We start from the raw sequence: 13052 nt of genomic DNA on the forward strand, positions 1-13052 counted from the left end.
ACTCACAGCAATTCAGGAGATGTTACAGAGACAATGGGAAGTCAAAGTCACCCACGTATATTGTGAAGCCAATACGGTTTCTGATTTCTTAGCCAATTTGGGATTCTCTTTTGATGTTTCTTATGTTGCTCATAATACTCCTGCTGTAGGAGTTAAAAACTTATTATTATATGATATAATGTGAATATGTTTTCTTATGATGATTTCAGCTTAATATTACAGCTTCTTCATTCAAAAAAAAATATGCACATCGCGCATATTCATAATAATTAGTATTTGTTATCACATGTATTGTACGTGAATATTTTTTATTTATTTTTAATAATAATTTTATTTAAATATAATTTTTTTAAAGTATAAATAATTCAAATTTTTTAATATTAATTTATAAACTATTCAATATATTAGAATTAAGAAAAACATTTTTAATGAAAGTAATTCAATGCAATTAGAATTTAAAATGACGATTTTAGAAATAAGATTGCATTTTATCTCATTTAGAAACTGTGCTTACTTCAAAATTTGAATTTCAATTATGATACTACTATGTTCAATTTTAAGTATTATTTATACAATAAATTAAAATTGTTTAAAATGGCTAATGCTAATTTAAAGATATAATAAATAAAAATATATGTTTTAGTTAATTAAAAGATTTTTTAACATTTGTACTTTTATATATATTATAAATACAAATAAGATGAGGTTCATTTGATTTAAAATAAAAATATAAAGACTTTATTAAATGTAATAAAAGTATAAGAGCTTATTTGAATTTTTTTTCAAATAGTTTAGAAGCTTTTTTAGATATTATATTTAAATTTAACTAACAAAGTTAATGAGATGTGCAATCTACTTGACGGAAGGAAATATGAAAAATACCTAATTACGAATTTTTCTTAGCTACAAAATTAATAGTTTCATTATAATTCAATTACCAAATATCTAATTAATTTTAAAAAAACTTTAATGGATAACCATATAAAATCTAAGGTAAATTTCAAAAGACATGTGACAATTGGCCGGATTTTTTCCTTCTACAATTGAATGACCTCCTTTACTAAATAGCATCAAGACATGTCACTAATAAGTCTCAAACCAAGGCAAGTGATTCTACTATGCCAAGTAATTCACTATGTAGCTAGCTAGTTATATGTTAAAAACATGGGAAAGCGAAGGCGTGGTTGGATAGTTTGTACTCGGTGTTTGTTCATAATCTTAACAAAAAGGTGACATGGTGTCGTAACGTGCGGGTCCGAAAACCCGATCGCCAGACGCGTATGTGAAAACTCACTAAAAAAAATTAAACTAAGATTCGCCACCAATCTTTTTTTACTAGGTGCGATTGGTCACCTATTGACTCGATTCTAATCGATGAAAACTTAAATTAATTTTAAGCCCACCGAAAAGAACCTTAAACTGATCTACGGTTTTCTAGATCTAGGCTCTAGAGTACGGTTACGCCCGGGGAAGGATTAGCACCCCCGGGACGCTCGTTCCATGAACGGTACCATTCTTAAATTATCCTATTAGGCTTTAATTTTTAAATTAGCTATATTTTCTTAGTTATTATTCACTTATTTTTATCTCCTATTTGACCTAAAATGGAATGCAAATGCGGGGTAAGATGCATGGCGTGAAAAAAATACCGGACGAATTACTTTTTATCAAGGATATTTTCTCGAATCCGCCTATCATACTGGTGGGACTCGGGGTATTCTCTCACTTAGGGAATTATCCGAGAAATTCGCCTTCGTAAATTTGACGAATAATTCCTATCATCGGAGTTATCATACGTTTTTCTTTTAAAATAATGTTTTCGTGCATAATGAACCTAATTCGAGCGAAAGTCTTTTATTAAAGATGTCTCTCGAGCCCTCCTATCATATTAGTGGGACCCGGGGACACATTTTCACCTAAGGAACTTTTCGAGGAATACCTGCCTTCACAAGATCCTCGGAAGATCCTATCATCGGGGCTTAAACTCGAAAACAGAAATATTTATATGCAATGATATGTATGATGCAATATATATATGCTATGCTAATGCAATTATCTATATTTTTTAATTATTATTTTTATTTTATTATATTTTTTATTATCATATTTTCTATTCTTTTTTCTTATTATTTTTTTTTTATAATTTACATTTTTTGTTCTAAGTTCTTATGTTTTTCATTTATAATGAGACAAATTGTTTATAATTCTATGTTATTCTAATGAACAAAAATTTTATATTTTTTATTATACTATTTTTATTTTGTATATTTTTTATATTTTTATTACTATTATATTTTTTATAAGCAATCTTTTATTCAAACCTAATGCCTAAGATCTTATTTTATATATATATTTATTATTTTTTTTATCTTTATCTTCACATTTTTTATAATATAGTTTATACCACCTAATATTCAATGCTTAATTTTAAATTAGTTGTTTTTTTATTATTTATTTATTTATTTAATGTCATGTATATTGTATTTTCACAAATTAATTATTTATTATATGTTTGAATTATTATTATTTTTTATCATTATTTTTATCAAGTAATTTTTTTGGTATAATCAAACTCTTTATTTATTAAGAATTTCAGAATCTTGAAATCGAAGCCCTCCCATAGTATTGGTGGAGTCTTGATTCGGATTCTGAACCTAGGGAATATCGGCCCGGGATTGCGACTCCTCGCATCTCCGACCAATCATTCCATCATCGGTATAATTTTGTATTCTTTCCATGATTAATATTATGGTACCTTAAGGCTCACTTAATATACTATTAAAACTATTAATATTGTTCTAAAACAAAGGATTTGTTGTGTTGACTAAAAAAATAATTAAACCCTTTTTTGCGACCTTCTACTATTAATATTATTGTTTCACATTATTCTGTCAATTTAAATCCTTTAAAACCCTCTAAAATATTATTAAAAGGTTTTTAAATATCATGCTCCAACCATTTAATTTTACTAAATACAAAGCTTAATCAAACTAAAAAAATGGGCTTGCCCTCAAAACAAACAGTCCATCACAAATCCATACAAAAATAAAACCCTTTACCTGATCAGGCTTGGCTAGCCCAGACTACCGCTGGATCTGACCCGTGGCCCACTCCAAAGCCCACTGCCTAGTCTCCTGCCCAGCAACCTCCAAGTGCCAAAACTACGCCGTTTTAAGGCCCTAACCTTAAGTATAAAAAGGCTTTCTTCTTCACCTTTTTTCATTTTCTCTCTTCAACTTCTCTCTCTAAACCCAAACTCTCTCCCTTCTCTCTTCCCACTGCCAGCCACCTAGCCCACTGGATCTACCTCTGCCAGCACCTAGATCTGCTCTCTCTTTGCCCTCTCTACCGCCGGCGCCAAAACCCTCTCACCTAAAGCTTTCCTTTACCGTCGATCGGGCCCTTCCTCTCTACCAAGCAGCCGACAGCTCTTTCTCTCTTTCCTCTCTATCTTCGGCACCGATTAAACCAACCCAAAGACCCAAATTTCTCTCCCTAATTTACTCCCTAACCGACAGCACCCATTCTCACTACACACATATATTTGGGTATTGTTTGTTTTGATTTTTTTTCTGTGGATTCCTCGGGCTGCTAGAGAACTTAGGAATTTTTTGTTGTGGTTTCTTGGCTGCTAGAATTTTTTTCTGTGGATTTTTTTTTTTTTGCAGGTTCCCCCCCTTTTTTGAATGCTATAGTGCCCCCTCCCCTTTATACCCAGTTCTTGGGCACTAGGGGGGGCACGCTCCACTACCCTGCCAGACATGAATTTTTCGCGTCTGGCAGGGTGAGGGAGGTGTCTGGCAGGGTGCGGACCAGTCGTACCCTCTCCCCTTTTCTTTTTTCATCATTCATTTTTTTAATCTTTTATTCTTATTTGTTTTTTTGTTTCTCATTTTGTTACAATTTTAGTGTCTACACCTGGTCAGTGATCAAAGGGGCCTTCGGTAGAGTGGCAGACATCTATATTTCGAGGAAGAGTTATCAAGATGAGAGAATTATAGGCTTTGCTTTCATAAGGTATAAAGAGAGGTTCAAGATGGAGAAAGTGTTGAAGTGGTAAGGGCATTAGTGGCTAGACTAAAAATGGGTAATGGTTAGAAGGGTTGTGCCAATAAAGAAGATGGCAAAAGAGGGACGTAAGGCAAGTATAGTGGATAACAGAGACACAGAAAAAGATAGGGTCCGGGCCATTGTTAGCAAGTCTTTCAAGGATGTTGTCTTAGGGAATGGAATTATGCACAGAAGAAAGAATGCTTCAGTTAAGATTACAAGTGAATGGAGCACAAAGCCAACTAAGCAGTCAACGTGGGAGACCAAAAGTGATGGTAAGATGGATGAACAATTGGTAGAGAAGGGGAAGAATGAAGTAAGCCATCAGGATGGAAGAGGGGTCATCACAATTAACGCCATTATTATCGAGGAAGAGTTGACGGGAACAAACTTTCAAAAATGAATTCTTCAGAATTTAACAGAGATTCCCATTTGCTTTTTTGAAAGATAAAAAATATGATCTCAAAGATAATCAACAATAATCTTTCTACCGAGAAATCTACACACTTAAAATCAACTTATAAGGATTACAAAAAAAAAAAAACTTATGAAATAATTGCACTTGGGAATTGACATAAAAATCATTGAAAAAATAAAATTGATAACATCGAAAGGAAGTAATAAAAAAATAAAACTTATCCCAAATTATCCTTAAAAGTGTTGGCAAAAATTAAAGCAGGAAAACAATTTGAATAAGTTTGAGGCATGATGTAGTGTCCTTAAGGATTATTTTTAACCTTGTAACCTTTCGGAGTATGAAACTAGGTGCAAAAGGATTAAAGTGGTTATCCTCCAAAATTCAACAAACTCTTTCTAATTAGTTTGCACAAACTATCTTAAGGATAATTTTTAACCTTTCAACCTTTCAGAGTATGAAACTCGGTGCAAAAGGATTAAAGTGGTTATCCTTCAAAATTCAACAAACTCTTTCTGATTAGTGTACACAAACTATCTTAAGGATAATTTTTAACCTTTCAACCTTTCGGAGTATGAAACTCGGTGCAAAAGGATTAAAGTGGTTATCCCTCAAGATTCAATAGACTCTTTCTGATTAGTTTGTGCCTTTTAACCTTTCGAGGTATGAAACTCAGTGCAAAAGGATTAAAGTGGTTATCCTCCAAGATTCAACAAACTCTTTTTGATTTGTTTGCACAAACTATCTTAAGGATAATTTTTAACCTTTTAACCTTTCGGAGGATGAAACTCTGTGCAAAAGGATTAAAGTGGTTATCCCCCAAGATTCAACAGACTCTTTTTAATTAATTTGCACAAACTATAAAAGACTCTTTCTTATTAGTTTGCACAAAGGATTAAAGTGGTTATCCCCTAAAATTCAACAAACTCTTTCTGATTAGTTTGTGCCTTTTAACCTTTCGGAGTATAAAACTCGGTACAAAAGGATTAAAGTGGTTATCCTCAAGATTCAACAGACTCTTTTTGATTAGTTTACACAAACTATCTTAAGGATAATTTTTAACCTTTTAACCTTTCGAAGTATGAAACTCGATGCAAAAAGATTAAAGTGGTTATCCTCCAAAATTTAACAAACTCATTCTGATTAGTTTGCACAAACTATAAAAAAACTCTTTCTAATTAGTTTGCACAAACTATAAAAGGCTTGATCAAGCCAATTCAACAGACTCTTTCTGATTAGTTTGCACAAACTATAAAAGACTCTTTCTAATTAGTTTGCATTCAAGATTCAACAGGCTCTTTCTGATTAGTTTGCACAAACTATAAAATACCCTTTTTGATTAGTTTGCACAAACTATAAAAGACTTTTTCTAATTAGTTTGCAAAACTATAAAAGACTTGATAGCAAAAGGATTAAAATGGTTATCTCCCAAGATTCAATAGACAATTTCTAAGCGGTGAAGAAAATCCACATTCTCTCAAGGCTTGGCTCGATTTCGTGTTTGCGCAAAATTACTTTCTTTTCTAACTTTCAACATCCTCATAATAAATTTGTTTATATGAAGCACTAATATCTTTTGTACTCAAATAATGTGGGATAGAAACCTTATGAGATATCACTAAAAGGCACTTAAGATGAGGCAGGAGTGAGTGCTTGTGTTAATTAGGAAGTAGGTTTTTAGGTGGAGGTAGGAAAGGGAGAAGGATGCCTTATGAGGCTAATGCTTGCTAGTGACAAATGTGATGCCATGAGGTTTTACGGAGAGCAGCAAGAGAGACCTCATTGTTAGGTAAAATCTCAAGGTTTTTATTATTATTATTTCAATAAGATTTCCGGTCATTTGATATTTGTAAGTTCAGAATTTTTGTTACAGGGCAAACTGTTGCTACTAATGTAGAGAAGCAATATTTTAGGTAAATGCTGTCGATCGCCTCTTGAGCAGCTGGTTTATTTTGTAACTGTACTGGTTCCAGTTACCCCAAGGCTAGAAGTCCTATGCCACTAGAAGTCTTTCACTTTCAACGTTCAAGACTTGAGTTGGAATACTAGTTAGAGGGATGATAATAAAATTTACTTAAAAAAAAAGTCTGAAACCCAGAACTACTCACATCAAGGCCAACAATCTTACAGATGGAGCCAATCTGCTGTCATCTTTAGCTTCTGCCAATTAGTTTCTAATTAGTAATCTGATCAATTAAACTATCTTCAGCTTAGCCCGTCCGTTTGAAAAATATCTTTTGTCTCATCTATATAAGTTTCAACTTAAATGATTAGCTAAAATCATACTCCACTCATTGGTTAAGAAGCTTCTTAATGTAATCTTTGAAACTTGGAAAACTTCTCTTCTTTTGTTTATATTTGTCTTGCGCATTGTTAAGACCTTAGCATCTACCATTGTTAATACTTCAAAGACAAGAACCTCCAATTTTCCAAGATGGCTTATCTAAGCTCTTACCCTCAAATAATTAATATACCTTGTACTTATAGCAGTCGCCCGGCGGTACCAATATTAATTAATAATTCATGCATACGAATCAATATAATTTAGCTAATTAACTAATGCTACTTATTAACCAAACTATTAATTCTTTGTTTAATCAGCCTCTTAACACATGTCTTTGGCTACCTTGTCTTCATCCATGTGCGTTCATAGCCGTCCAAGGGTTTCGCTTTGTTCACAAACCTGACCAATTATGCGGTATTCATCAACTAATTCTCATAGTTTAAGCAAACCTAATTCTCTCGATTAAGAAATTAACGAAAATTATGCCATGATGACTAAGTCCTTTGTCTAAACTCTAAACCAACTTGACTTTAATTATCTCAAGTTTCTAGGTCATCACATTCTAGACCAAACTCCAGCTCGTGAACAAGCTACAATGCATTCAGTTTTGAATTTCAACACGGATTCTAAATTAATTCTAACTGGTCTTAGTGATTAGGTGAACCTGTTACGTATTTCTTGTACTCAATATTCTTCTTTTTTTTTTTCATTAATGTAGCTTAGGAGATTCAAATCCCACTTTACCTAAAAGTTAAGGTCAAGGGTTATATAAAAAAGTTGAGTAAAATGCATTATTGGTCCTTAACCTTTGAATAATCTTTTGTTTTGATCCATATATAACCTCAAATTTTTTATTCAAATCATTACAATTTGATTCTTCAATCGGATATGAATGGTTTGCTTAAAATGGATGAGGGCAATTAAGTATTTGATACCAGAACATTTTCGTTATTTTTAAATAGAGTGATTTAATGGAAATATATTATTCGAACAATTTGAAGAAACTTTAGATACAAATGGAACAATTGAAAAGTTAGAGATCAAAATGAAACTTTATTGAAATGCTAAGGACCTATGGTGAATTTTACTCTACTAAGTGAGAAAGTTACCCCTATTATTAGTTAGTCTACTATTGAACAAAAGGTTGGTTTGAAGTCTTGTATGTGGAAAGAAAAATGAACCGTCCAAAGTACATATGATTTTTATTAGTTTGAAGACTATGAGTCAACAAGTTGCATGATCCAAGGGAGGTATTGGTTAAACTAGAGAGTGAGATTTGAATTGATATATCTTAAATGACATGAAATGAAGTTAGGTTAGAGCTTAATCACAATAAATGCGAGATATAAAAGGTACCTTGAATTCATCCATGGAAAGCACAAATCATACTTAAAGTCAATGTGATGTACATATGCTAAGCATCAAGAAAGAAACAAAAGACATGCCCAAAGTATAAATCTTATGTTAAAGTGAATATTAATTACTTCTATATTAACTTTCCATCTTGAAGTGCAACTTGGTGTGGGCCATGTTTGGTGATTTAAATAATTCTAAGTGTAAGCGTCTGCTTCAATCAAATTATACAAGAAAAGCACGAAACCTGGATCTTAATTAACTAATTAATTAAAGAGTGTTCATATTAGGTGGGAGGCATTATTACAAGAAAAAGACTTTGTCAGGTAATAGCTGCTGATGAACTAACAATGTGGAAAAGAGACCATATAATTCAATGATTGCAAGAAAGAGCGGATGCGGGTTATTCCATTCATATAAGTTTCATCCACGCATGCATGGAAAGATAACTCCATAAATAATATATATATATATATATATATATATATATGTATTTATTTATGTATGAATATATCGTATGTGTATATAATTTGGGATATTCCTTTTGTCCAAGTAAATTCAATAACTGGTTTTGGCATGGGACCACATTAGCTTAGATGATGTGAATGGTTTGAAGGTAGGGAGTAGGGACAAGGTCATATCATTCTAGATGGACAATAAACAGTACAGGCTTTTGCTGCTTAGACTCAATCCTGGTGTTTAAATAAATTATAAATTTTCTGAGAGAGAGAGGAAGAGAAAGTACCAAATTTCATGTGAGTAAAATGGATTAGGCATATCTAATTATATATAGTTTAACTGATGAGCAAGTCCATACAATTTTAAAATGTTTGAAGGTTTCAATTTTTTTTCATTTTTTGAAAAAGTGGGGAATTAGAACACAACTCTTTGAACATTATAAGACATATGATGTTCAAGTGCAGTTTAAGGATCATTTTGTTGTTTTTTTTATTGTTCATTAATTTGATAAAAATGAAAAGAAAAGAAAAATGATAAGAGTACTTGAAAGTAAAAAAAATATTTTGAAAAATTAAGATCTCAAAATTAGAGATAAGCAAATGAAAAGGTATATTATTCAATATATACCATATATAGTGCAGTTATTGGTTGGTTTTAATAAAATACGATTTGCTTTAAATATTTATTTACCAATACAAAAATTATGTGGAAAGAAAATCACCTAAGTAACAAACACAATAACTTGATTTGGTTCGAGATTTGGAACACAATGTCATAAAACTTATGACAAAGATTATTTAAGGAGACTATGTATCTTTGCTTGGATGCACACAAAGGATTGATAAAAATAAAAAAAGGAGGGAAAAACCCAAGTGTTTACTTAGTGGAAATGAAACAAATGGCCAAAGTGAAATCCAATATGAAGCATGTCAAAAGTGTGCATTCTTATGTCATTTCTTTTTTTTTTTTCTCTACTCTTTCTGTCTCCCTATTGACCAGAGAGTGAATTGTTGGGTAAGTTCAGGGAACCATTTGAAAAGAGCAAGAAACAACAATGTCAAAAGAGTTGAAGAAATTTGTTCCCAACAAAAACAAAAAAAAAAAGATAATGAATTAACTCATGATGTCATGATTAATTATAATGAAATTAGAAATATATGTAAGCTAGAGACAGGAACAGAAGATAGTATTTAAAAATATTTAATTTGTTCAACTCTCTTTACACCATTGGCTTTTCTTAAATTTTAGTTCCCAAAATCGATTTTGCTATAATCATAACATCCTTATTAACTATTCTCCCTCATGGCCAAAATGAGCATTGCTTTTAGTCAAATATATATTTTCTTATATCCTCATTCCGCAATCAAGATGATAGATTGAAGAGTACTGTCACAAGGCATGCAGACAAACAACTAAATTACATATTGCAAGTTAAAATTATTAAAGACACATCAGATTGATTATAAGCAGATCTTTTGATTTTCTTTGAGATATATATGCTCGTTGTTGCATGTTTATTAACTTTATCATCTCTCTCTCTCTCTCTCTCTTTATATATATATATATGCACTTGATAATAAAAAATATACTTATGATAAATGTCTTTTTGAATATTTATGCATAGAGTGAGTACATTATGACATATGGGATATATAAAAGTTTATTCTATACCTCAGGGTAAAATGTTATTAAACCTCCTGTACATTTTTTAAATTTTCACTTAAATCCTTTTTTTATTGTACTATATTAAATCTTTGAAATATAATTTTATTTAATTAAATCCTTATTTTAAATGAAAATTCCTAAAATCCATTATTTTTGTTGTGATTGTTATATTGAAGAAATTAGTATCTGTTATCTTTACCCCATAAAAATCTACATGACCCATTTGTGACAAAAAAGACTCTAAACGTTGATGTGGCATGCCACGTAAGTTAGTGTTAGATGCCATGTAAGTGCTAACTCAACATGAATATTTATATTTTGCCATGTGGACATCAATTTGGTAAAGATAAAGCCCACACAAAAAAATGAGGTGACAAAATTAACCCATTTTTTCAGTAGTTTTTATGTAAAATAAAAATAGTATTTTAAAAGTTCAGCCAAGTACAATAAAAGGATATAAATTTTTTGAGAAATTTGGAAAAATACAGTAAGATTTGAGTACTGTTTTAACCTACATCATAAAGAGAAGATTTTAAATTTGCTATTAGAAATCAGTGTGCTTCGTTAGTATTTAAAACATGATGGATGAATCCCATGGTACGTATTAAAGGGAGGTGCATGAACCTAACGAGTTTCAGTTTCGAATCTCGGCCACTTGATCTACAAATCCAAGTTTGTATGTTGATATCAATTATGGCTATGACTTTTGATCCATTTCTTAAAATGGAATTTCTATAAATTCTGTTGCAATCATGATACCGTGCAACATAAAGAAGTGGACAGTAACAGTTTTTTCTTACACATGCCTGGGACAACTTCAACCAAAAAGGGTTAAATATATAGTAAAATAATTTGAAAATATCCAATAATGCCACTATTAACACAAAAAGTAACTTTCCATGCCAATTTCTTCAGCAATTGGACATCTTTAATTAAATTTTGTATTAATTTTTAATATTTTCAAAATTATATCAATGTTATAAAATTTGTTTTTCTAAAAAAAGTTAGATACATTAAAATTAAAGTATTGTTTGTAATTTTCAAATTAAGCGAAAATATGTTCATATTCAACTTGAAACAAATTGATGAACAATTCCTTTATGGAACATCATAACTATTTTCATAATTAATTTTGCAGAGCACTAGTAGACAAGACTAAATAATTTATGGTGATGACTCAAAGTCATGGAAGTTAAGGTGAAGACTTTGGGGGAGAAAGGGAAAGAGACGGAGAGGCTTACTTTAAACCCTCCCCCAATTTGTGGTGGTTAGTAAGATTCGTAAAGATCTTCCCTTAATAAATAAAGCTTAGATTTCAACGTCAATCACGCAAACATGTTCGATTTATAATATCTAACGCTGTGCGTCACGGTGGCCCCGCCGGCGCAATACTTGATTCATCAAGCTAACTTAATTTCCTTAACATCTCTCTATCCTTAACCTATTACATTCTTAATTAATTAATGGATATCTGATCCGGATTATAATGTCAGATTGAGAAATTAAACGTGGAGAACACAGTGATTACACGTGCATCATGGAGCTTTGATGTGAGAGGTAATTAATTAATTTATAATCGTATCCAGCTTGAAACTATAAACTCCCAACAGTTGGATACAAATAAAATATATAGAAATACAGGTTTAATTAATCAACAATAAGATTAGAGTCATGACAAGGGCTTTTTCAAGTATAAAACCCCCAAGGGACCTAATTTAGTTTTCTTGCTCTGGGCATTAATCTTGCTTTCCTCTTCTTGGGATTATTTTCACAAGTCACAACCAACTCTCTCCTTTTTCTTGCCTGTCTTCTCTCCCTTTCAAGTAAATTACCCTTATATAACTTTAGCTCATGAAACCCCACCAGCTGATTATTGCTTTGTATCAGTTCTTGGCTGAAACTTGACAGAGCTTCAAACTGCCTTGGAATTCTAATTACTCATCATTTTTTTCCCATGGCTGATAATGATGTTGATTACCACGCAAAACCCTTGAAGCTCTTTGGCTTCAACATAGTGGAAAACACCGTCAATGATTCGAGCAAATCTCCGACGGGATCACCGGAACTCGAAGCCGATGCCCGTAAATACGAGTGTCAATATTGTTGCAGGGAATTTGCTAACTCCCAAGCCTTAGGGGGTCACCAAAATGCTCACAAGAAGGAAAGGCAGCTACTAAAGCGTGCACAGTTGCAGGCTAGTCGAAGTTTCTCATCTCCACACCTGCACAACTCCATGCTATCGGCTTTTGCACCTCCCCCACACCTCCTTGCCCCGGCCGTTGTTCCGGCGGTTGAGTCGCCGCAGTATCATTCTTCATTTTACATGTCACATGGAGGAGGAGGAGCCGCAGCAGCGGCCCCATTGCATATGTTGCATGGTGGCACGTACCTTTGCGGGCCGGCTGCTGGGTTTGGACGGCGTGTATATACAGGAGAAGAAGGAGAGACCATGGTGACGGCGATGTCCGGTGATGTCCGAGCTCATGCCGGAGTTTTACCGGCGGTGATGCGGTTCACCGGAGAAGATGGTGGGCCTAAGATTGATAAGGGATTAGGTTTGGATTTGCATCTGAGTCTTGGCCCGGCTGTGCCATGATTAAATATACAGTACACGGGGCTTGATCAAACTTCAAATTTATAAAATTGGACTGCTTTGGACATGTAAATTTTTTTGGTATTCTAATTTTTTATGATAATCATCTCTGTGAACTTAATTTCTAAGTAACGCAATTATATTATATATATATATATATATATCTATGGATTTTGCTCTATTTTTTAATTTTCAGCCTTGTTTCCCTTAGTTTAATCTATTATAATCTCATG

At 32.4% G+C, this 13052-nt stretch overlaps 1 protein-coding gene across 1 annotated transcript; it reads left to right on the forward strand.

Annotated features, from left to right (window-relative positions):
- The first annotated feature begins 11933 nt into the window (after positions 1-11933).
- ZFP6 (zinc finger protein 6) lies at positions 11934-12892 on the forward strand. The gene has a single exon (XM_007033172.3). The coding sequence runs from the start codon at positions 12181-12183 to the stop codon at positions 12820-12822; it is 642 nt and encodes a 213-aa protein (XP_007033234.3). The 5' UTR covers positions 11934-12180; the 3' UTR covers positions 12823-12892.
- The last annotated feature ends 160 nt before the right edge of the window (positions 12893-13052 follow it).

Source organism: Theobroma cacao, chromosome 4 (assembly GCF_053813885.1).
Source record: "Theobroma cacao isolate CCN51 chromosome 4, ASM5381388v1, whole genome shotgun sequence".
Classification (NCBI taxonomy): Eukaryota; Viridiplantae; Streptophyta; class Magnoliopsida; order Malvales; family Malvaceae; genus Theobroma; species Theobroma cacao.